Source organism: Oncorhynchus masou, chromosome 11 (genome assembly GCF_036934945.1).
Source record: "Oncorhynchus masou masou isolate Uvic2021 chromosome 11, UVic_Omas_1.1, whole genome shotgun sequence".
Classification (NCBI taxonomy): domain Eukaryota; kingdom Metazoa; phylum Chordata; class Actinopteri; order Salmoniformes; family Salmonidae; genus Oncorhynchus; species Oncorhynchus masou.
Genome location: NC_088222.1, coordinates 46,752,028 through 46,777,299, shown reverse-complemented (window position 1 = coordinate 46,777,299; position 25,272 = coordinate 46,752,028). Strand labels below are relative to the sequence as shown.

The window sequence follows — 25,272 nt, the reverse complement described above, 5'->3', positions numbered from 1 at the left end:
ATGTCCAGAGTCTTGTTCTTCGTACAGACCAATTTCCCTTCTTAATGTGGATAGAAAATTGCTTTCTAAAATCCTAGCCACAAGATTAGAGGACTTACTGCCACTAATTGTGAAAGGAGACCAAACTGGCTTCATTAGGGGCCGTAAGTCATGCAACAATGTTAGGTGGCTTCTTAATGTAATTCAAGCCTACCAACAAAGTGCTGTGGATGGTCTTGTGCTCTCCCTAGATGCTGAGAAAGCATTTGATCGTGTGGAGTGGTCTTACCTATTATTTGCTCTAAATAAATTTGGTCTGGGGGACAACTTTATAAAATGGGTGAAAGTTTTATATGATGACCCTCAGGCTGCTGTCCTTACTAATGGGCTAAGGTCAAATAGCTTCTCTATACACAGAGGTACCAGACAGGGCTGTCCTTTATCCCCCCTCCTCTTTGCACTCGTTATGGAACCACTGCCGAGGCCATCAGGGTAACGCCTGCTATACAGGGGCTGCTCATTGGTGATGTTCACCATAAAATAAGCTTGTATGCTGATGATGTCCTGATATTCATCTCTAGTCCTGAGACTTCAATTACATCTCTTATTAATATTATTGAATTATTCAGCGAATTCTCAGGCTATAAGATTAACCTTACTAAGTCAGAGGCTATGCCACTTGGTAGCCTACACTCGGTACCTAATACTTCTCCCCCTTCCCTTTTAAATGGTCTCCCTCAGGTTTCATGTATCTGGGGATATTTGTAACTCCAAAATTCCAGCTAATGTACAAAGCCAATTTTTTTCCCTTGTTTGATACAATAAGACAGGATCTGGAGCGCTGGAACTCTCTCCCGGTTTCTTGGTTGGGTAGAATATCGCTTTTGAAAATGAACATCTTACCTAGGCTACTTTACCCAATCCAAATGATCCGAGTATTACTCTCCAATACAGTAATAAAGGATGTAAATGGATGGCTAAGTTCCTTTATATGGAGTAAACGCAAGCCAAGACTTAAGATGGCAATATTGCAGCTGCCAAGTTCTATGGGCGGCTTGGACCTGCCCAATATCAGGTTCTATCAATGGTGTGCCCACCTTTGTTATATTTCTGACTGGATCACAAATGATGACTCCTCTATTTGGTTAGACATTGAGACTTCTCTTTCAAAATACCCCTTACAGGATCTTTTATTCTTCAGAAGTTTCAAGTCTGTAAAAGATCACTGCAATAATCCCGTTACACTTAACACACTCAAAGTATGGAGGTCAGTTCAACGCTTCCTGGGAAGGTCCAAACTAAACTCTGCTCTTACCACAATTCTTAATAACCCAGATTTCAGTCCAGGATTGCTGGATGCTGGTTTTAACTTATGGCTTAATAAGGGCATAAGCAGGCTAAATTACTTATTTACTGATAAGATTTTGTTGTCATTTGAGCAGATGGTCGAGAAATATCGACTCCCAAAGCAGGACTTTTTCCGCTTCCTACAAGTAAGACATCATATTCTGAAGAGCACCACCTTAATTGGTAACCCTGATATGTCTGTCATTGAAAAAATGCTTTTTCTCCCACAAAGGAAAATGTCTATAAGTCTGTTTTATGATACTTTAAGGTCCTTTTCTGCTGTCAACACACAGAGGGTGAAACAAGTGTGGGAGAAAGAATTGTCTGTTACCATTGATGAAGAGACGTGGGAGGACATTTGGAGATATGCAAAAACAATATCTATATGTAACCGTACTAGAGCAATCCAATTAAGAATAATACACAGATTGCATATATCCCCAAATCGCAGACATGCTTTTAGCCCCACTTCCTCTTCCCCTCAGTGTCTTAAATGCAAAACTGATACAGGCACCCTAACACATTGTTTATGGTCATGTACCAAAATGCAAAGATACTGGTCCAAATCAAATCAAATTTTATTTGTCACATACACATGGTTAGCAGATGTTAATGCGAGTGTAGCGAAATGCTTGTGCTTCTAGTTCCGACAATGCAGTAATAACCAACAAGTAATCTAACTAACAATTCCTAATCTACTGTCTTATACACAGTGTAAGGGGATAAAGAATATGTACATAAGGATATATGAATGAGTGATGGTACAGAGCAGCATAGGCAAGATACAGTAGATGGTATCGAGTACAGTATATACATGTGAGATGAGTATGTAAACAAAGTGGCATAGTTAAAGTGGCTAGTGATACATGTATTACATAAGGATGCAGTCGATGATATAGAGTACAGTATATACGTATGCATATGAGATAATGTAGGGTAAGTAACATTATATAAGGTAGCATTGTTTAAAGTGGCTAGTGATATATTTACATCATTTCCCATCAATTCCCATTATTAAGGTGGCTGGAGTTGAGTCAGTGTCAGTGTGTAGGCAGCAGCCACTCAATGTTAGTGGTGGCTGTTTAACAGTCTGATGGCCTTGAGATAGAAGCTGTTTTTCAGTCTCTCGGTCCCAGCTTTGATGCACCTGTACTGACCTCGCCTTCTGGATGATAGCGGGGTGAACAGGCAGTGGCTCGGGTGGTAGATGTCCTTGATGATCTTTATGGCCTTCCTGTAACATCGGGTGGTGTAGGTGTCCTGGAGGGCAGGTAGTTTGCCCCCGATGATGCGTTGTGCAGACCTCACTACCCTCTGGAGAGCCTTACGGTTGAGGGCGGAGCAGTTGCCGTACCAGGCGGTGATACAGCCCGCCAGGATGCTCTCGATTGTGCATCTGTAGAAGTTTGTGAGTGCTTTTGGTGACAAGCCAAATTTCTTCAGCCTCCTGAGGTTGAAGAGGCGCTGCTGCGCCTTCTTCACGATGCTGTCTGCGTGAGTGGACCAATTCAGTTTGTCTGTGATGTGTATGCCGAGGAACTTAAAACTTGCTACTCTCTCCACTACTGTTCCATCGATGTGGATAGGGGGTGTTCCCTCTGCTGTTTCCTGAAGTCCACAATCATCTCCTTAGTTTTGTTGACGTTGAGTGTGAGGTTATTTTCCTGACACCACACTCCGAGGGCCCTCACCTCCTCCCTGTAGGCCGTCTCGTCGTTGTTGGTAATCAAGCCTACCACTGTTGTGTCGTCCGCAAACTTGATGATTGAGTTGGAGGCATGCGTGGCCACGCAGTCGTGGGTGAACAGGGAGTACAGGAGAGGGCTCAGAACGCACCCTTGTGGGGCCCCAGTGTTGAGGATCAGCGGGGAGGAGATGTTACCTACCCTCACCACCTGGGCGGCCCGTCAGGAAGTCCAGTACCCAGTTGCACAGGGCGGGGTCGAGACCCAGGGTCTCGAGCTTGATGACGAGCTTGGAGGGTACTATGGTGTTGAATGCCAAGGTGTAGTCGATGAACAGCATTCTCACATAGGTATTCCTCTTGTCCAGATGGGTTAGGGCAGTGTGCAGTGTGGTTGAGATTGCATCGTCTGTGGACCTATTTGAGCGGTAAGCAAATTGGAGTGGGTCTAGGGTGTCAGGTAGGGTGGAGGTGATATGGTCCTTGACTAGTCTCTCAAAGCACTTCATGATGACGGAAGTGAGTGCTACGGGGCGGTAGTCGTTTAGCTCAGTTACCTTAGCTTTCTTGGGAACAGGAACGATGGTGGCCCTCTTGAAGCATGTGGGAACAACAGACTGGTATAGGGATTGATTGAATATGTCCGTAAACACACCAGCCAGCTGGTCTGCGCATGCTCTGAGGGCGCGGCTGGGGATGCCGTCTGGGCCTGCAGCGTTGCGAGGGTTAACACGTTTAAATGTTTTACTCACCTCGGCTGCAGTGAAGGAGAGACCGCATTTTTCCGTTGCAGGCAGTGTCAGTGGCACTGTATTGTCCTCAAAGCGGGCAAAAAAGTTATTTAGTCTGCCTGGGAGCAAGACATCCTGGTCCGTGACTGGGCTGGATTTCTTCCTGTAGTCCGTGATTGACTGTAGACCCTGCCACATGCCTCGTGTCTGAGCCGTCGAATTGGGATTCTACTTTGTCTCTATACTGACGCTTAGCTTGTTTGATAGCCTTACGGAGGGAATAGCTGCATTGTTTGTATTCAGTCATGTTACCAGACACCTTGCCCTGATTGAAAGCAGTGGTTCGCGCTTTCAGTTTCACACGAATGCTGCCATCAATCCAAGGTTTCTGGTTAGGGAATGTTTTAATCGTTGCTATGGGAACGACATCTTCAACGCACGTTCTAATGAACTCGCACACCGAATCAGCGTATTCGTCAATGTTGTTATTTGACGCAATACGAAACATGTCCCAGTCCACGTGATGGAAGCAGTCTTGGAGTGTGGAGTCAGCTTGGTCGGACCAGCGTTGGACAGACCTCAGCGTGGGAGCTTCTTTTTTTAGCTTTTGTCTGTAGGCAGGTATCAGCAAAATGGAGTCGTGGTCAGCTTTTCCGAAAGGGGGGCGGGGCAGGGCCTTATATGCGTCGCGGAAGTTAGAGTAACAGTGATCCAAGGTTTTTCCGCCCCTGGTTGCGCAATCGAGATACTGATAAAATTTAGGGAGTCTTGTTTTCAGATTAGCCTTGTTAAAATCCCCAACAGCGATGAATGCAGCCTCTGGATAAATGGTTTCCAGTTTGCAAAGAGTTAAATAAAGTTTGTTCAGAGCCATCGATGTGTCTTTCTTGGGGGGGATATATACGGCTGTGATTATAATCAAAGAGAATTCTCTTGGTAGGTAATGCGGTCTACATTTGATTGTGAGGAATTCTAAATCAGGTGAACAGAAGGATTTGAGTTCCTGTATGTTTCTTTCATCGCACCATGCCTCGTTAGCCATAAGGCATACACCCCCACCCCTCTTCTTACCAGAAAGGTGTTTGTTTCTGTCGGCGCGATGCGTGGAGAAACCCGTTGGCTGCACCGCATCGGATAGCGTCTCTCCAGTGAGCCATGTTTCCGTGAAGCACAGAACGTTACAGTCTCTGATGTCCCTCTGGAATGCTACCCTTGCTCGGATTTTATCAACCTTGTTGTCAAGAGACTGGACATTGGCAAGAAGAATGCTAGGAAGTGGGGCACGATGTGCCCGTCTCCGTAGTCTGACCAGAAGACCGCTCCGTTTCCCTCTTTTTCTGAGTCGTTTTTTTGGGGTCGCTGCATGCGATCCATTCCGTTGTCCTGTTTGTAAGGCAGAACACAGGATCCGCGTCGCGAAAAACATATTCTTGGTCGTACTGATGGTGAGTTGACGCTGATCTTAAATGGTCTGGTGTTCTGCAAGAAATTGAAAAGATCCTAGGGGTTGATCTAGAGCTGGACCCAGTTTCTTTATTGTTAGGTCTCCCTAGTAGGCATGTTACTTCTGTGGGTAAAAGGAGGCTTTACAACATCCTTACCTTCGCAGCGAGGAAAAACATCCTTTTACAGTGGATTAGTAATAAGGTCCCTTCTATTAAAGATTGGCATAAGATACTATTTGAATGGGTGCCTCTGGAATATCTGACATGTACATTGCATTCTAAAACAGACCAGTTCTACAAAGTATGGGAACCTTATCTAAATTACCTAGAACCTGATGTATCAGCTATTATGCTGCAAGGATTCACTTAGAATGGTCAGGGATCTATGTATTTTAGAACTACACTGTACGTTCCAAGTGTGCAACCTAACCTCTTGGTTTAAACTGAGCTTTTTTGTTTAATTTCTGTTTGTAAGTTGGTTTAAAATGTATGTATTGAGAGAGGCAATGATGGTGATTTGTTTTTGTTCTGTGTGCCTTGTCTCTGTTGTTGTATCTCTTAATTTGGGTGAAAACTGTGAAATTCCAATAACAATACTATTACAAAAAAAAAAAGAAAAGGCTAAGCTTGAGAGCAGGCATATTATTTTCATTTCATTTGCGATTTTCAGAAATCGTTAACGTTGCGTTATGCTAATGAGCCTGAGGCTGTATTCACGATCCCAGATCCGGGTTGGGTAGTATCAAGAGGTTAAAAGTGCTTTCCTCACCATTTTAAATAAGCATGCCCCATTCAGAAAATGTAGAACTAAGAACAGATATAGCCCTTGGTTCACACCGGACTTCCCTGCCCTTGACCAGTACAAAAACATCCTGTGGCGTTCTGCATTAGCATCGAATAGCCTCCGCAATATGCAACTTTTTAGGAAAGTCAGGAACCAATATACAGAGTCACTAAGCTTTCCTAAGGCTAGTTTTTTCAAACAGAAATTTGCATCCTGTAGCACTAATTCCTAAAAATTTCAGGACACTGTAAAGTCCATGAAGAATAAGAGCACCTCCTCCCAGTTGCCAACTGCACTGAGGCTAAGAAAGTCACCACCGATAAATCTACAATAACATCAATAAGCATTTTTCTACGGCTGGCCATGCTTTCCACCTGGCTACCCCTACCATCAGAAAAATCTGGATCCCTACAAATCAGCTGGGCTAGAGAATCTGGACCCTATCTTTCTCAAATTATCCACCGAAATTGTTGCAACCCTTATTACTAGCCTGTTTAACCTCTTTCATATCTCCCGAGATCTCCAAAGATTGGAAAGCTTCCGCAGTCACCCCCCTCTTCAAAGGGGGAAGACACACTAGACCCAAACTGCTATAGAGCTGTATCCATCCTGCCCTGCCTTTCTAAAATCTTCGAAAGCCAAGTTAACAAACAGATTACCGACCATTTCGAATCTGACCGTACCTTCTCCACTGGTTTCAGAGCTGGTAATGGGTGAACCTCAGCCACGCTCAAGGTCCTAAACGATATCATAACCGCCATTGATAAAAGACAGTACTGTGCAGCTGTCTTCATCGACCTGGCTAAGGCTTTCAACTCTGTCAATCACCACATTCTTATTGGCAGACTCAATAACCTTGGTTTCTCAAATGACTGTCTCGCCTGGTTCACCAACTACTCAGATAGAGTTCAGTGTGTCAAATCGGAGGGCTTGTAGTCAGGACCTCTGGCAGTCTATGGGGGTGCCACAGGGTTCAATTCTCAGGCCGACTCTATTCTCTGTATGCATATACAGTGGGGAGAACAAGTACACTGCTCAAAAAAAAGGGAACACTTAAACAATGTAACTCCAAGTCAATCACACTTCTGTGAAATCAAACTGTCCACTTAGGAAGCAACACTGATTGACAATACATTTCACATGCTGTTGTGAAAATGGAATAGACAACAGGTGGAAATTATAGGCAATTAGCAAGACACCCCCAATAAAGGAGTGGCGGTGGGTCAGTCATGATGTGGGGTGGCATTTCTTTGGGGGGGCCGCACAGCCCTCCTTGTGCTCGCCAGAGGTAGCCTGACTGCCATTAGGTACCGAGATGAGATCCTCAGACCCCTTGTGAGACCATATGCTGGTGCGGTTGGCCCTGGGTTCCTCCTAATGCAAGACAATGCTAGACCTCATGTGGCTGGAGTGTGTCAGCAGTTCCTGCAAGAGGAAGGCATTGATGCTACGGCCTGGCCCACCCGTTCCCCAGACCTGAATCCAATTGAGCACATCTGGGACATCATGTCTCGCTCCATCCACCAATCCACCATTGCACCACAGACTGTCCAGGAGTTGGCGGATGCTTTAGTCCAGGTCTGGGAGGAGATCCCTCAGGAGACCATCCGCCACCTCATCAGGAGCATGCCCAGGCGTTGTAGGGAGGTCATAAAGGCACGTGGAGGCCACACACACACACACACTACGGAGTCTAATTTTGACTTGTTTTAAGGACATTACATCAAAGTTGTATCAGCCTGAAGTGTGGTTTTCCACTTTAATTTTGAGTGTGACTCCAAATCCAGACCTCCATGGGTTGATAAATTTGATTTCTATTGATAATTTGTGTGATTTTGTTGTCAGCACATTCAACTATGTAAAGAAAAAAGTATTTAATAAGAATATTTCATTCATTCAGATCTAGGATGTGTTAATTTATTGTTCCCTTTATTTTTTTGAGCAGTATATTTGATAACCTGCTAAAATCGGCAGTGTTTCCTACTTACGAAGCATGTAGAGGTCTGTAATTGTTATCATAGGTACACTTCAACCGTGAGAGACGGAATCTAAAACAAAAATCCAGAAAATCACATTATTTAATTAATTACTTAAATTATACAAAGGTAAAATAAAATATATAAAACAAAATTTGACTATCTGGAGCATCAGAATGTGAGTTTGATTACAGGCTCAAAATGGCCTGAAATAAAGTACTTTCTTCTGAAACTCAGTCTATTCTTGTTCTGAGAAATGAAGGCTATTCCATGCGAGAAATTGCCAAGAAACTGAAGACCTTGTACAATGCTGTGTGCTACTCCCATTCACAGAAAAGCGCAAACGGGCCCTAACCAGAATAGAAAGAGTGGGAGGCCCCGGTGCACAACTGAGCAAGAGGACAAGTACAGTGGAGAGTGTAGTTTGAGAAACAGACGTCTCACAAGTCCTCAACTGGCAGCTTCATTAAATAGTACCCACAAAACACCAGTCTCAACGTCAACAGTGAAGAGGCGACTCTGGGATGCTGGCCTTTTAGGCAGAGTTCCTCTGTCCAATGTCTGTTATTTTGCCCATCTTAATCTTTTATTGGCCAGTCTGAGATGTGGCTTTTCTTTGCAACTGCCTAAATGGCCAGCATCCCGGAGTTGCCTCTTCACCTTGAGTTGATCAGGTTGTTGATTGTGGCCTGGGGAATGCTGTCCCATCCTTCAATGGCTGTGCGAAGTTACTGGATATGGGTAGGAACTGGAACACGCTGTCGTACATGGTGATCCAGAGCATCCCAAACATGCTCAATGGGTGACATGTCTGGTGAGCATGCAAGCTATGGAACTGGGACATTTTAAGCTTCCAGGAACTGTACACAGATCCTTGTCACATGGGGCTGTGCATTATCATGCTGAAACATGTGATGGCGTCGGATGAATGTCACGACAATGGGCTTCAGGATCTTGTCACGGTATCTCTGTGCATTCAAATTGCAATCGATATGCAATTGTGTGCGTTGTCCGTAGCTTATGACTGCCCGTACCATCAGCAACCTGCTCGCTCCCCACACAACGCCATACACCTGGCACAGTTGAAATAGGGATTAGTCCGTGAAGAGCACACTTCTCCAGCGTGCCAGTAGCCATCAAAGGTGAGCATTTGCCCACTGAAGTCGGTTACAACGGTTTCTGACAATTTGTGCAGAAATTCTTTGGATATGCACACCCACAGTTTCACCAGCTGTCCGGGTGGCTGGTCTCAGACGGTAGAGAAATGAACATTCAATTATATGGCAACAGCTCTGGTGGACATTCCTGCAGTAAGCATGTCAATTAAACATTCCCTCAAAACTTGAGATATCTGTGGCATTGTGTTGTGTGATAAAACAGCACATTTTAGAGTGGCCTTTTATTGTCCCCAGCACAAGGTGTAATGATGCTGTTTAATCAGCTTTTTGATATGCCACATCTGTCAGGTGGATGGATTATAAATGGCGACGGAGAAATGCTTACCAACAGGGATGTAAATAAATATGTGCAACATTGAGAAATAAGCTTTTTGTGCATATAGAACATTTCAGGGATCTTATTTCAGCTCATGAAACCAACACTATACATGTTGAGTTTATATTTTTGTTCATTGTACAGTACCAGTCAACAGTTTGGACACATCTACTAATTCAAGGGTTTTTCTTTATTTTTTCTAAATTGTAGAATAATAGTGAAGTAGCCACCCTTTGCCTTGACAGCTTTGCACAATATTGGCACTCTCAACCAGCTTCATGAGGTAGTAACTTTGAATGCATTTCAATTAAGAGGTGTGCCTTGTTCAAAGTTAATTCATGGAATTGCTTTCCCTCTTAATATGTTTGATCCAATCAGTTGTGTTGTGACATGGTAGGGGTGGTATACAGAACATGGTCTTTTACCAAATATTATGGCAAGAACAGCTCAAATAAGCAAAGAGAAATTACAGTCTATCATTACTTTAAGGCATAAAGGTCAGTCAATAAGGCACATTTGAAGCTTCTTGATGAAACTGGCTCTAATGAGGAGCACCACAGGAAAGAAAGATCCAGAGTTACCTCTGCTGCAGAGGATAAATTCATTAGAGTTACCAGCCTCAGAAATTGCAGCCCAATAAATGCATCAGAGTTCAAGTAAGACACATCAACATGAACTGTTCAAAGGAGACTGCGTGAAAATCAGGCCTTCGTGGTCAAATTGCTGCAAAGAAACCACTACTAAAGGACACTAATTAGAATAAGATACTTCCTTGGGCCAAGAAACATGCGCAATAGACATTGGAACAGTGGAAATCAGTCCTGTGTCCAATCTTTTGCCTTAGTGATAGTTATGGTGTATAGAGAGGATGACATTTTTGCAAATGTATTAAAAATAAAAACAAGAAATACCTTATTTACATAAATATTCAGAACCTTTGCTATGACACTCAAAATTGAGCTCAGGTGCATCCCATTTCCATTGAACATCCTTGAGATGTTTCTACAACTTGATTGGAGTCCACCTGTGGTAAATTCAATTGATTGGACATGATTTGGAAAGGCACACACCTGTCTATATAAAGGTCCCACAGTCGACAGTGCATGTCAAAGCAAAAACCAAGCCATGAGGTTGGTCCCCAAGAACACAGTGGAATCCATCATTCTTAAATGGAAGAAGTTTGGAACCACCAAGACTCTTCCTAGAGCTGGCCGCCTGGCCTAACTGAGCAATCGAGGGAAAAGGGCCTTGGTCAGGGAAGTGACCAAGAACCCGATGGTCACTGACAGAGCTCCAGAGTTCCTCTGTGGAGATGGGAGAATTTTCCAGAAGGACAACCATCTCTGCAGCATTCCTCCAATCAGGCCTTTATGATAGTGGCCAGATGGAAGCCACTCCTCAGTAAAAGGCACATGACAGCCCGCTTGGACTTTCAGAACATGAGAAACTGGTCTGGTCTCTGTTCTGATGAAAGCTAAATTAAACTATTTGGCCTGAATGCCAAGCATCACGACTGGATGGAAACCTGGCACCATCCCTATGGTTTTACTTGATTTATTTCACATTTAATTAACCAGGTAGGCAAGTTGAGAACAAGTTCTCATTTACAATTGCGACCTGGCCAAGATAAAGCAAAGCAGTTTGACACATACAACGACACATGGAGTAAAACATAGTCAATAATACAGTATAAACAAGTCTATATACGATGTGAGCAAATGAGGTGAGATAAGGGAGGTAAAGGCAAAAAAAAAGGCCATGGTGGCAAAGTAAATACAATATAGCAAGTAAAACAGTGGAATGGTAGATTTACAGTGGAAGAATGTGCAAAGTACAAATAAAAATAATGGGGTGCAAAGGAGCTAAATAAATACAGTAGGGAAAGAGGTAGTTATTGGGCTAAATTATAGGTGGGCTATGTACAGGTGCAGTAATCTGTGAGCTGCTCTGACAGTTGGTGCTTAAAGCTAGTGAGGGAGATAAGGGTTTCCAGTTTGAGATTTTTGTAGTTCGTTCCAGTCATTGGCAGCAGAGAACTGGAAAGAGGCAGCCAAAGAAAGAATTGGTTTTGGGGGTGACCAGAGAGATACCTGCTGGAGCGCGTGCTACAGGTGGGTGATGCTATGGTGACCAGCGAGCTGAGAAGGGGGGACTTTACCTAGCAGGGGCTTGTAGATGACATGGAGCCAGTGGGTTTGGCGACGAGTATGAACCGAGGGCCAGCCAACGAGAGCGTACAGGTCGCAATGGGTGGGTAGTATATGGGGCTTTGGTGACAAAACGGATTGCACTGTGATAGACTGCATCCAATTTTTTGAGTAGGGTATTGGAGGCTATTTTGTAAATGACATCGCCGAAGTCGAGGATTGGTAGGATGGGCAGTTTTACAAGGGTATGTTTGGCAGCATAAGTGAAGGATGCTTTGTTGCGAAATAGGAAGCCAATTCTAGATTTAACTTTGGATTGGAGATGTTTGATGTGGGTCTGGAAGGAGAGTTTACAGTCTAACCAGACACCTAGGTATTTGTAGTTGTCCACGTATTAAGTCAGAACCGTCCAGAGTAGTGATGTTGGACAGGCGGGCAGGTAGCGATCAGTTGAAGAGCATGCATTTAGTTTTACTTGTATTTAAGAGCAATTGGAGGCCACGGAAGGAGAGTTGTATGGCATTGAAGCTTGCCTGGAGGGTTGTTAACACAGTGTCCAAAGAAGGGCCAGAAGTATACATGGTGAAGTATGGTGGTGGCAATATCATGCTGTGGGGATGTTTTTCAGCAGCAGGGACAGAGAGTAGTCAGGATCAACAGAAAGATGAACGGAGCAAAGTACAGAGCAATCCTTGATGAAAACCTGCTCCGGAGCGCTCAGGACCTCACACTGGGGCAAAGGTTCACCTTCCAACCAATCATGCCAACAATCTACACTTATTACCTAAATGATCTGACCATGTAAGGTCTTAGCAGTAAAGTATTCTGTTCAGTCAGGCGTTACATTTATTTACAAGACAACAAACAAACCCCATAACTTTGAAGTGGGCCATTCCACTTAAAAAGCACAAGAAAGAGGATTGGTACATACCATCTCAGATTGGGCTGAAATCATGTCTGTAGTTAAACAGATAATCTTATCATTCCTGAAACATTATTTGGATCTAAGAAATTAAGCCAATTGATTGCACCCTAATTGGCCATTTTAAATTTAAGGGATTCATATAATATTCAATATAGTACTGAACATCAGATTTTGACCATCATTCTTCCTAGCAATGAGTAAAACATGAGGAACTACTGAAATCAAAAGCCACCCACGGACACACCACACACCCACCCCAACAACCGGTACACAGTATCAGTTCTTGGTCTGACAAGTAGTATGGAGCTGCGGCTTGGAGTATTGCTTCTTCATCCTTTGTAATGTATTCACTGTGAAACTGTTTTTTTTCCAGATAAATTAGCTTTTGAAGTTGCTTGCATTATTTACCATAAGAGTACCGTAATTTCCGGACTAAAAGCCGCTACTTTTTTCCCACGCTTTGAACCTCGCATACAATGACGCGGCTAATTTATGGATTTTTCCCGCTTTCACAAGATTCATGCCGCCAAAAAAACTGAGCACCATCACATAATGTGACGTAAATCAAGCGCGCTCAAACTTCCCAACATTCTGATTACGGTAGTCATTTTGTCACCCTCATCATGGCAAAGACACGGAGAAATGCATATGATGCAGCTTTCTAGTTGAAGGCTATCGATCTGGCTGTTGGAAAAGGAAATAGAGCTGCTGACAGCGTGGAACATTGTCAAAAAATCCACTATCATCAACGGGTTTTGAAAGGCTGGACTGCTGCGTGTTGAAGAGGGCAGCGATCCAACATCGGATGAAGCAATTCTGAGGCTATTCAACTCCGACACCGAAGGAGATGACTTCAGTGGTTTCATTGCAAAGGAGGAGGAAGATAGTGACCAATGACTTTCTTGGTAGGCTACTGTTTACTGCTATTTTTCAAATTTTTGTTACAAGCCGTGTTTCGCTTAAAGGCTGTGTAAAGTTCATTTGTGTCAATGTAGAGGTAGGCACCTGCGGCTTATAGACATGTGCTTATTTATGTACAAAATACATGTTGTTTTTTTTAAATTCAGTGGGTGCGGTTTATATTCAGGTGCACTTAATAGTCCAGAAATTACGGTAACATGTTTTTCCCTACTAAATACCGCTGTTCCTGCAACTGCCACAACCTTTTATACATTTTGCTGCTCGTGTTTATTAAAATGGATCATAACATTGGTTTTCTACCCAAAGTTGCAAAGACGATAGCTTTTGCTCATGATAAAATACAATTGTGAAATGTCCCCTTTGTGAGTAGCTTATTCCCTTAAACAGTTCTGGATTAGTAAGACCATTCCTGGTAAACAAGCAAACCATTAGGCTACAGCAGTTCTAATAGTCTTCAATGGTAAAAGTCCCAAACACACACAATGTACAGTGTTTTGTAATGTTATTGGGTTGGGTTTAATGGTAAATGTCACTAATCACACTACATGGATGTTTTCAAATGTTATGACTGCAAAGGTTTATAATTGTATTATATTGGAGTTGTCACAACATTTTAGTCACTAGCCCATTACATCAAAGTTTTAAGCTTGTAGGAAAAGTATTCCAATGAGAATTGCACCATAGGGACAGCCCTGAGGGTTGAAGCATTAGGTTGCTAAGAGAAGGACAAAATTAACTGCATTCACGGTGGACTGGCTTGACCACACAATTTATTTTCCTCTTGAGCCAAAGCTATTGGTTTTCTACCCAAAGTTGCAAAGGAAGTTGTGTGATCCATTTAATAAATGGAAGAATAAAAAGTGTGACAGTAACAGGAACATCTAGTGGGAAAAACCTAGTCCTTTCACACTAACTTATGGTAAATAATGCAAGTGACTAATTTCTCTGAATGGGAGAAAAAACCTCAACCAATGTTTCCCCTAAAAAAAAAATGTTTTGGCAGCGGTGGCAAAGTTAGCAGGTGGAAGACAAAATGACAGAAACAAAATGTAGCTTTAAAAAAAAAGTTAATTTCCTGCAATTCTACAAATGGTATCATGGGGCTAAGAGAACAATTGCCGTTTCAAAGCTAATTTCCTGCAATTATAAAAATGTTCCACTGCTAAATGCATATAGGGGAAACGTATTCCCTGTGTATCTGCATCACAAGTTACACATGGAATACATTAGATAGGATGAAGAAGCAATACTCCAAACTGCAGCTCCATACTACTTGTCAAACATGGTCAACTCATACTGTATACCTCTTGTTGGGGTAGGATTGGTGTGGGGTCTGTGGGTGGCTTTTGACAATTTTATTGGATTCCTTTACACAATGGAAAGAAGAAATTTGGCCTAACATTGGATGTTGGGTACTATATTGAATCTTATAAATCAAAAAGAGGGCCAATTTGGGCGCAGTCAATTAATTTAATTTTATCTGAGAAATTAAGCTAACAAAATAATGCTGCAGGAATGCTAATCTTATCTGTTTCTAACTACACAAATTGTTCTGGAATAGTATGTGATGGTGGGTGTCATGGATTGCTGAAATGACATGGAACAACTCAGGTGTTTATGACCAGCAGACCTAATCCAATTTCCTTGAGCTTTTATCTGATCTCCTTCCAAGACGATGACTATAAGGATTGCTTTTGCTTTATACTGCATATCTTACACGCTCATTGAGCAAAATAAAAACATGCAAGGTTGCATTTTTAAAGCCTGTGCTGGCATTATTAAAGCATATGCCCAAATTACTTGAATAACAAATCAGAAACACATTACATCATCAAAATCAAAGCATGTGCACATTAGAAAGTTTGAAGCCATGGCATTTGCTATAATGAGACCAGATAGGTGACCTCAAATCACCTCATCAACCTATAGTCAAAGGGAAGAGGGGTGAGAAAATGCAAATATGAAGCAGCTTACCTCCATGTTGTCCTCCATGTTGTCCTTGTCAGAGTATTTGGAGGGCGAGGACTTGTCTGACCCAGGCGACTTAGACTGGAGGTCCCAGCCTGTATGGGGTGAGGATGTGGTCTGAGGGGAGCTGGTGTTTCGACAGGTGTCCCCAGCCAGGGGAGAGGAGCATCGGGCAGCTGCACTGAGGTTCCTTCCTGAAGCCACGTTCATATGCTCTCTCCTGGTTCTCTTCTTGGGTGGAGGGGATGAGGGACTCTTGGAGCTCTGGGAAAAGGACCTGGAGCGGGCCAGTGGTGGAGGCCCACTGCGATGGGAGTGGTCTTCCTGGTCCTGGGTGGTGCTGCTGCTGAGGAGATGGACACAGCTCTTAGACCTGTGCCTGGTTTTGAGAGCCCTGGAGGAGCTCTGGTTCCTCTCCTTCACCTCCCTGGTCCCTAGTCGTCGTCCATGTCCGTCAACTTCAAGCAGGTGGCAGAGGTCTTTCTCCAGTTCCAGCTCCTGTCTGAGACGCTGGAGGAACTCAGCCTGCTCTCCATCTCTATCTGTAACCTGCAGACTCACCAGCAGCTGCTCCAGCTTACGGCAGCTGGCACCGCTGCAAACACAACCAGGCTCTCTGTCTACGTTCTTCCCCCTGCTCTTCCACCCAGACTTAGTGATGGTTGTGTTGGCCTCAGCCAGCCGGCGCTGCAGTTCCCTGGCCTGCCTAGTGGCAGCTTCCCTCTCCAGCCCGGTGCCTACCGCCTTAAACTCCTGTCCTTTGTATCTCAGCAGGTGTCTCACCTCAGCAGCCTGCTCCCTCCTCAGCACCTCCTGTAGCCGCTGGAGTTCCAGGGCCTTCTGTCGCTCGTGCCTGGCCGTCAGCTCCCTCAGGGCCCGCTGCTGCTCCCTCTCAGCCTCCTCGCGGAGCCGACGCAGCTCCAGAGAGAACCTCTGGTGAGCCTGATAGTTACGGCACTTCTCTGCCTCCAGGGTCGAACGCAGCTTTTCCAGGTCGCGACCGTGGTCCCCCCACCCGTGGCACGGCCTCTTCGACGACAGAACCATAGCATTACCCCCCCTGTCCTTCCCCATGGTCAGTGAAGCACTCACAGAAAAGCAGGCCCGCCGAGGGGAGACCCACTCAGTTCAGTTCAGGGGAGAGTGCATGCAGTTTAGTAGAGGCCCTCTCAGTTCAGACAAGGGGAGGACACATGCAGTTGGACTGAGAGCCAGATGATTATGGGGGGGAGGAGTCATGCAGGAGGTTGAGATGTAATGGGGTGATACTTATCAAACAAGCAGCATGAAGTTAACACAGCAGATCACTGTAAAGAAGTTGAGGGGATGGATGGCAGGAAATCAGATGGCAGGATCCAAATCAGTGTTTGATGGATGTCAAAGCACTGTGATTGCATTATTTATGTTCTATCTTTCATGAGAATTGGTTGGTAGTTGATGTCGTGAGACTAGGGAACTCTTTGCTTGCATGTCCACAAAAGATGAGAAAACCGCCATCAAAAGTTAAATTCCATACACATGCATGACAAATGACTGGTCATTGATCCTACAAACTAGTTTGGAATGTGTCACTCAATTTGTGTAACTATCTTCCTAACTAGCTACCTGCTCACGTGCAGCAGACGTCATTCAAATCCACACACAGTGAAGGATGAAATGTTAGCAAATGCATGCTAGCTAAGCTAGTTGATTATGCACACTAAAGCAAGAAAATGTCGGGGATGCAACACGTGGCATAATACAATGCAACTTGAGCAAAGTTGATGCCGTATAGCTAGGCAAGGATAACATGTTTGTTTTTAGCCTAATAAAATGTTCATTAGGTAGCTAGCACATTGACGTTACATGGACAGATCTCTGGCCATGTTTGGAATTGACGTCATCGTGCCCCAAAACTAGAATTGGCATTGCCTCTGCTCCAGGAGCTGTGTGTACAGGTATCCTGGAGCGAAGAGGCTAGAATTAACAACAAACATGCGAAGAGTGAGAACGTCTCGCTTGCATCCGCTACTGTACTAGTTTAGCCACTATCGGCTGCCTAGGCTAATCTGCCACTAGCTAGCAAGTTAATCAGCTGACTGCTAGTTAGCCCGGGAGCTAATTAAAAACCAGTAGCCACACGTGGATGACAGTCAAGGTACGAGACATAAACACACAGCATTACAAACTCACCTCTCACCAGTTAGCTAATGGTAGCTACAGCAACACACAAACGTAGATAGCTAACGTTATAACCCAGTCGGTTGCTACTAAAATAACTAGCCATTCCTTTTACAATTTAAAGTTAGAACAAGCCCTCAATCGGTGCCCACGTAAGACAACAGTTCTTGATTTACTCGAACTACCGTAGTGGCCTCGGTCGAAACCCGCATCTCAATGGAGGACCAGTTGCTTCAGGAGAGGATCCTACTCCTTTCTAAGTGTCTCTGGAAGAGCACTTAAGCTTGCCCCGTCATCAAGTTGACCGTAAGTCGACCGACCACTAGTGGCTTGCACGTGCAAGTGCATATGGCCCGTTACTTATAAGGCTGATAAAAAATAAAAAATAAACTGTTGAAAATCACATGTTGAAATGGGAGGAAGGGAGGCTGCGAGTTTTTAGCATAGTCGTATTTGAAATTACAAATAACTGTTATCTATTATTAGATGCTAAATATAATTGGTTCAACACAGGCACCTCACCATTGTAACTATGGTCTATGACACACACAGAACTAACATTATTAACAAATAATTGTAACTTTATTTAACTAGGCAAGTCAGTTAATAAGAACAAATTCTTATTTTACAATGACAGCCTACCCCGGGCAGAGATGACTGTGTGCTGTGCCCTGTGACTGTCCCTCCTCTGTGTCTCTGTCTGTTGTGACAAAGAAACGTTTGTGTCCTATTTGTCTCTGCACATTCCTCTCACACTCAACCTTCAGCTACTATCTGCTGTTTTATTCCTTGCTGCCATCACAGGGATATGAATTCACTCAATCAGTAGTGTCAGGTGTCTCTACAGGTTGAGACATTGGGGAAAAGAGATCATTTTGAACTTCCCTTTCTTTCACTCTTTTCCCCTCAAAATATTCTCTCTCTTCTAAATGTTTTTTCATGCTGGCCTGATGCCCTGATTTCCAAACTCTGAGAGGAGGAAGCTGTCCCTGCCCTCCAGCTCCACACCTGACCAAATCTCGGAAAGGGAGAAAAGCAGTTTTGTGAAGCATTACATTGTTTTGTTGATCTATATTGTTTTGGCTTGTTTTCTTTGTGACAACTGAACCCTTGAGATTTGATTTCTACCTTAAACGTCACTGAGAGGAACATGAGAAGGGTTGCGTTTCACATTTTAGGGGCAGGTCTCTAAGGTATAAGTACACCACAGTGAAAAAGACCTGGTGACCTCAACTAGCTACATGTTTAGGAGCACGTCTATAGTAGCTTAGTTAAACCAGATTGAACACTGTTTTTTAACCAGATTATATCTATAGTACAGTACCCCAGATGAAAGTGAAGAGGACCCTGGTGACCTCAGCTCCCTAATCACAATCTGACATGACCCCCTCTCATCATTAAAGAAGACAACTGTACCTGTCATAAATAGGTCTTTGTGCATGCTTTGAGTTATGGGAATAGAATAACACAGGTTTTGCACTATTGCATTTTTCACATGAGAATATGTCCAGACCAGCAGGAACATATAACATGATACCTGGGATTGCATAAATATGTGGAAAAAATACTTCCTGTGATATTGAATGGATTAAATCCCTTGAGGTATGCTACATATCTTTTCAATTCCATTGTGCCACGTCCACCAGGGGAGAATGTACTGTATCTTGTTTAGCCACTGGAGGGAGTTTGAGCTAACAAGGAACTGATGTGGAGAATGACTGTGCTATCTAGGCTACTCTGGTAATTACGCCAACAAACTCCATTAGCCTGGTGAAATTAACTCCAAGCCTTGCACACAAAATTTGATGATGAAAAAACATAAAATACAGAGTGAATATGATTGTGTGCACTTGTGATTCAGTACAATTTTATGTTTGAGGAAAGAGAGAGAAAAAGAGAGAAAGTGTGTGGTTTTGCACACTCCTCTCTGTTATCAGGGTGTCCTTGGGCTGCTCCCTCTCTCATTCCCATCTCTCCCTGTTCACGTGTGGCAGACAGCTGGCACCAAAGAAAGAATCAGAGAGAGAGAAAGAGAGACAGACAGAGAGGGTGAGAGACAGACAGAACGATAGAGAGACACACACACAGACAAAAAGACAGAGGCCTGTGTACTGTATGTTACCGCATCCTGTTCATTGAGTGTAGCAGTCTAAAGCACTGCATTTCAGTGCGTCACTACAGACCCTGGTTCAATTCCAGGCTGTATCACAACCGGCCGTGATTGGGAGTCCCATAGGGCTGCGCACAATTGACCCAGCGTTGTCCGGGTTAGGCATTGGCCGGGGTAGGCCACCATTGTAAATAAGAATTTGTTCTTAACTGACTTTCCTACTTATATGTTAAATAAAAAATACATTTAGCAGATGTTGCGGATGTAGCAAAATGCTTGTATTCCTAGCTCCAACAGTGCAGTAATATCCAACAATACAGAAGGTTCTAAAAAGTTAAAGAATGGAATTAAGAAATAAAGATATATTAGGACAAGCAATGTCGGAGCCCAGAGTGTATATACATTGGGGAGAACAGACTCTTGGTAATGGCTGGATCGGAATGTGTGGAATGGTATCATTCACTCTGTTCCAGGCATTATTATGAGCCATCCTCCCCTCAGCAGCCTCCACTGATGTTAAGTGTTGGTCCCATGTTTCAAGACCTGAAATAAAATATTCCATTGCAGAAAAATATTATTTATCTCAAATTTTGTGCACAAATTTGTTTACATCCCTGTTAGTGAACATTTCTCCTTTGCCAAGATGATCCGTTCCCCTGACAGGTGTGGCATATCAAGAAGCTGAATAAACAGCATGATCATTACACAGGTGCACCTTGTGCTGGGGACAATAAAATGCCATTCTAAAATGTGCAGTTTTGTCACACAACACAATGCCACAGAGTTTTGAGGGAGCGGGCAATTGGCATGTTGACTGCAAGAATGTCCATCACAGCTGTTGCCATAAAATGTTCCTTTCTCTACCATAAGCCTCCTTTTGAGAATTTGGTAGTACGTCCAACCGGCCTTACAATCGCAACCATGTGTAACCACGCAAGCCCAGGACCTCCACATCTGGCTTCTTCACCTGTGGGATCATCTGAGACCAGAAATCCGGACAGCTGATGAAATTGAGGAGTATTTCTGTCTGTAATAAAGCCATTTTGTGAGGAAAAACTCATTCTGATTGGCTGGGCCTTGCTCCCCAGTGGGTGGGCCTTGCTCCCAAGTGGGTGGGCCTATGCTGAGTGGCTCCCGAGTGGCGCAGTGGTCTAAGACACTGCACCTCAGTGCAAGAGGTTTCACTGCAGTACCTGGTTTGAATCCAGGCTGCCTCACATCCGGACGTGATTGGGAGTCCCATAGGGTGTTGCATAATTGGCCCAGCATCGTCCGGGTTTGGACGGGCTAGGCCATCATTGTAAATAAGAATTTGTTGTTTACTGTCTTGCCTGGTTAAATTTTAAAATATAATGCCTGCCCATGGCTGCACCCCTGCCCAGTCATGTGCAATCCATAGATTAGAGCCTAATTTATTTATTTCAATTGACTGATTTCCTTAAATGAACTGTAACCCAATAAAATCTTTGAAATTGTTGCATGTTGCATTTATATTTTTGTTCAGTATATATACTGTGTTCTAGTAAAAGGTCTATCCTATTTAACTATTGCGGTGCAAATCAAATTGTATTTTTCACATGCGCCAAATACAACAGGTCGTAGACCTTACAGTGAAATGCTTACTTACAAGCCCTCAACGAGCAATGCAGATCAGGAAATACGGTTAAGAAAATATTTACTAAATAAACTTTTTGGACCTTCCTCTGACACCGCCTAGTATATAGGTCCTGGATGTCAGGAAGCTTGGCCCCAGTGATGCACTGGGCTGTACGCACTACCCTCTGTAGCGCCTCACGGTCAGATGCCGAGCAGTTGTCATACCAGGTGGTGATGCAACCGGTCAGGATGCTCTCAATGGTGCAGCTGTAGAACCTTTTGAGAATCTGGGGACCCATGCCAAATCTTTTCAGTCTCCTGAGGGGGAAAAGGTGTTGTCGTGCCCTCTTCACTGTCTTGGTGTGTTTGGACCATGATTGTTTGTTGGTAATGTGGACACTAAGGAACTTGAAACTCTCAACATGCTCCACTTCAGCCACTTCAATGTTAATGGGGGCCTGTTCAGCCCTCCTTTTCCTATAGTCCACAATCAGCTCCTGTCTTGCTCATATGGAGGGAGAGGTCGTTGTCCTGCCACCACACTGCCAGGTCTCTGACCTCCTCCATATAGGTTGCCTCATCGTTGTCGGTGATCAGGTCTATTACCACTGTTGTTTTGTCAGCAAACTTAAAGATGGTGTTGGAGTTGTGTTTGGCCACGCAGTTGTGGGTGAACAGGGAGTACAGGAGGGGACTAACCACGCACCCATAAGGAGCCCCAGTGTCGAGGATCAGAATGGGGGATGTGTTGTTGCGTTGGAGTTCCGGGCATTGGCCTCTGGGGCTGGGTGGAACAACAGAGCCCTGATAGACCACTACCGGTGTAGTCTCCGGGAGGACGTCCACAGGGAGCTAGCGTGTTGGGACACCGCTCTCTCCCTTAATGAACTCATCGACATGTCTATCCGGCTGGACAATCTGCTGGCTACCCGCGAGTGTTCGGAGAGGGTCCTGTTCGTTCCACCACCCAGTTCCCCCGCTCCCATGCCTATGGAGTTAGGGGGAGCCGTGCCGAGGGGTACCGGAGGAGGAGGCTCCCCCTGCACCAGCTGTGGTCGGAGAGGATACACGGCCGATCGGTGCTGGGGGGGCCCGTCTGGGAGTCGAGAGGGCAGGCGGAACGCTTCTCGGTCACCCCAGGTGAGTCAGCACCAAACTCACACAGAACCCCCTGTTGGTCACATGTTTGTTTTGATTTTGATTCCTGATTTTTTTCCCCCTCTTCCCAGCATAAGGCGCTAGTCGATACAGGTGCAGCTGGGAACTTTATGGATCGCGGACTCGCCATCAAACTGGGTGTTCCGCTCGTGCCGATAGATGCTCCCTTCTCCTTTTCCTGACCAATCTTCCCCCATCTCAGGGGAACACTACGGTTTTGGTGGTTGTGGATCGGTTTTCTAAGTCCTGCCGTCTCCTCCCGTTGCCCGGTCTCCCTACAGCCCCACAGACTGCAGAGGCGTTATTTACCCATGTCTTCCGGGCACTACGGGGTGCCGGAGGACATCGTCTCTGATCGGGGTCCCCAGGTCACGCACCGGGTATGGAGGGTGTTCATGGAGCGTCTGAGGGTCTTGGTCAGCCTGCCCTCTGGTTATCACCCCGAGAGTAATGGGCAGGTGGAGAGAGTGAACCAGGAGGTGGGTAGGTTTCTGTGGTTGTATTGCCAGGGCCGGCCCAGGGAGTAGTCTAGGTACATCCCACGTGTGGAGTTGGCCCAAAACTCACTTCGTCACTCCTCGACGAACCTATCACCGTTTCAGTGTGTGTTGGGCTACCAGCCGGTCCTGGCACCTTGGCATCCGAGTCAGACTGAGGCTTCTGCGGTGGAGGAGTGGGTGCAGCGCTCCAAGGAGACCTGGAGGGCTGTCCAGGAATCCCTCAAACAAGCCAGTGGACGGCAGAAGAGGAGTGCTGACCACTACCGCAGTGAGGCCCCCGTGTTTGTACCGGGGGACAGGGTCTGGCTCTCGACCCGAAACCTACCCTCCGCTTGCCCTGCCGGAAGCTGAGGCCGCAGTGTGTGGGGCCCTTCAAAGTCCTGAGGAGGATAATCGAGGTGTGTTATAGATTACAACTCCCTTCCTATTATCGCATTAACCCCTCGTTTCATGTGTACTGTCAGGACTCCTACCGAAGGTGGCTCCCCTTCCTGTTCGGGTGGCGCTCGGCGGTCGTCGTCACCGGCCTACTAGCTGCAACTGATCACTTTTCCCCCTTTTCTGTTCATTAGTTGCACGTGTTTAGTTTAGGCTAATTGGTTGGGCTTTATTTACCAGCCGGCCCGCCTGCTGGTTGTGCGGGATTATTTCAGTGTACGTGTACACACGGCCGTAGGTCACGGTTGTCTGTGTGTTTGTATTTTGCTGGACTTTTTAAGTTCCCCGTGTTTGGGGCATTTGTTTGGGTTGGCATCGTTTCACCGTTGTGGTGCATAAAAAGTAGCGCTACCCTGAACTCTCTACTTCCTGCGCCTGACTTCTTCTTCCACTACACCCCGGGCGTTACGTCCGCTCCTTGAAAGCTGTATAAAAAGCATCATCCACGGTTTTTGGTTTGGGTAGGTTTTAATAATCACAGTGGGAACAACATCCCCTATACACTTCCTGATGAACTCAGTCGCGGTCTCAGTGTATTCTTCAATGTTATTCTCAGAGGCATCCCAGAACATATCCCAGTCTGCATGATCAGTATTACCTACTGTATTGAACTACCTGCAAAGCAAAAACCACTTAACAGATTTTAGCAGTGATATTTTAACCACCACAACTCAAAAGATTCATGTGGCAGTGGCTTTGAACGTGGATGCCAATGTCACTGTGCACAGAGTGAGGTCCATACAGAAATGGTTTGTCGAGATCGATGTGGAAGAACTTGGTGCTGCATAACATTTAGAGCAATGGTACAAAGAACCCATAGAACCATAACCAATTTCCCTCTGTGACACAATGACATAACACAGGATGTAATAGCCTCCCTTAAGATTGTCCAGTGTTATGTAAAACTATGTCATGGGTGTTATCCATCTCTTTCTCTCTAATTGTTTTGTGGGTACTGGTATGTCTCACACCCAGAGAGGTGGGCGGTAGTGTCAGTATTGTCTTAGAGCTATCAGAAGTTAAGTAAAGGTGTCTCTCAAGTGGTACTGTCTCTAACATTACTGGCTGTTCTTTTTGCAGACTTATCAGCAGCAGAGGATCATCTCATGAGGATCATCATTGTTCACTGTGCTGGTCTCCTGTCGATAAATAATAGCATATAGGAGATGTTTTGTACCATGTACGGTACAAGACCATGAAGCTGTAGATAGTGTATACAGTATGTGAAAAAGCAGTCAGATTTATATTGGACTCTCTCCTCAGGATTCTACTAAAGTATTAAAAAAAGTACATGTTTTTTCTTCATTGAAATTGTCATGGCGTAGGTAGATAAAGACTATTCTATCACAACCACAGTTACAAACGTTTAGTTGGAGACCAGTGTGAGCTCTCTTTGGATAACATACTTTTCTGTACAGTAGGTTTCTCTTATCCCTGTGTAGTAATGCTGTAATGACTTTAGTAACAGCATTGTATAAAGTAGTATGGCAATTTTGTTGAAATGTATAGTAATTTAGTTGAGCAGGGTTTCTTACTGTTCAATTCCGTAGGGACTGTTCCTTATTGTGTAGGGATTGTCTACATGGATTTTGGCAATCATGTCACATAACCTGGATTTTTACCTTTATTTTAAGCTTTTTTAACAAACTCTCCCTCCCTCAGACAATTGGTTTCCTTTTTGGTGTAATTCTAATTTCTGGAACAGATATTGCGGTTAAAATCTAGGTCATGTGACATGATAGCCCAAAACACAGGGCCCTCGTCATAATGTCTCTAGAGCAATATGATATAAAGAGATCAGTTCTCTAGGGATTGCCCCCTATTTCCGATGGGTCATAATGTAAAATGTTACCACACTTGGTGTGAGTCACCTTGATGAAGCAGATAAGACAGTGAGATTCAATACTAC

The 25,272-nt window shown here is 44.5% G+C and overlaps 1 protein-coding gene across 1 annotated transcript in view; it reads right to left on the bottom strand.

Annotated features, from left to right (window-relative positions):
• LOC135547878 (peripheral-type benzodiazepine receptor-associated protein 1-like) overlaps positions 1-17,893 on the bottom strand; it is a 186,130-nt gene extending 168,237 nt beyond the window's left edge. Inside the window, exon 1 of the mRNA XM_064977092.1 lies at positions 15,408-17,893. Within this exon, the coding sequence (XP_064833164.1) occupies positions 15,408-16,475 (1,068 nt within the window). The 5' untranslated portion in view covers positions 16,476-17,893. The remainder of the gene's footprint in view (positions 1-15,407) is intronic.
• Positions 17,894-25,272: the final 7,379 nt, after the last annotated feature.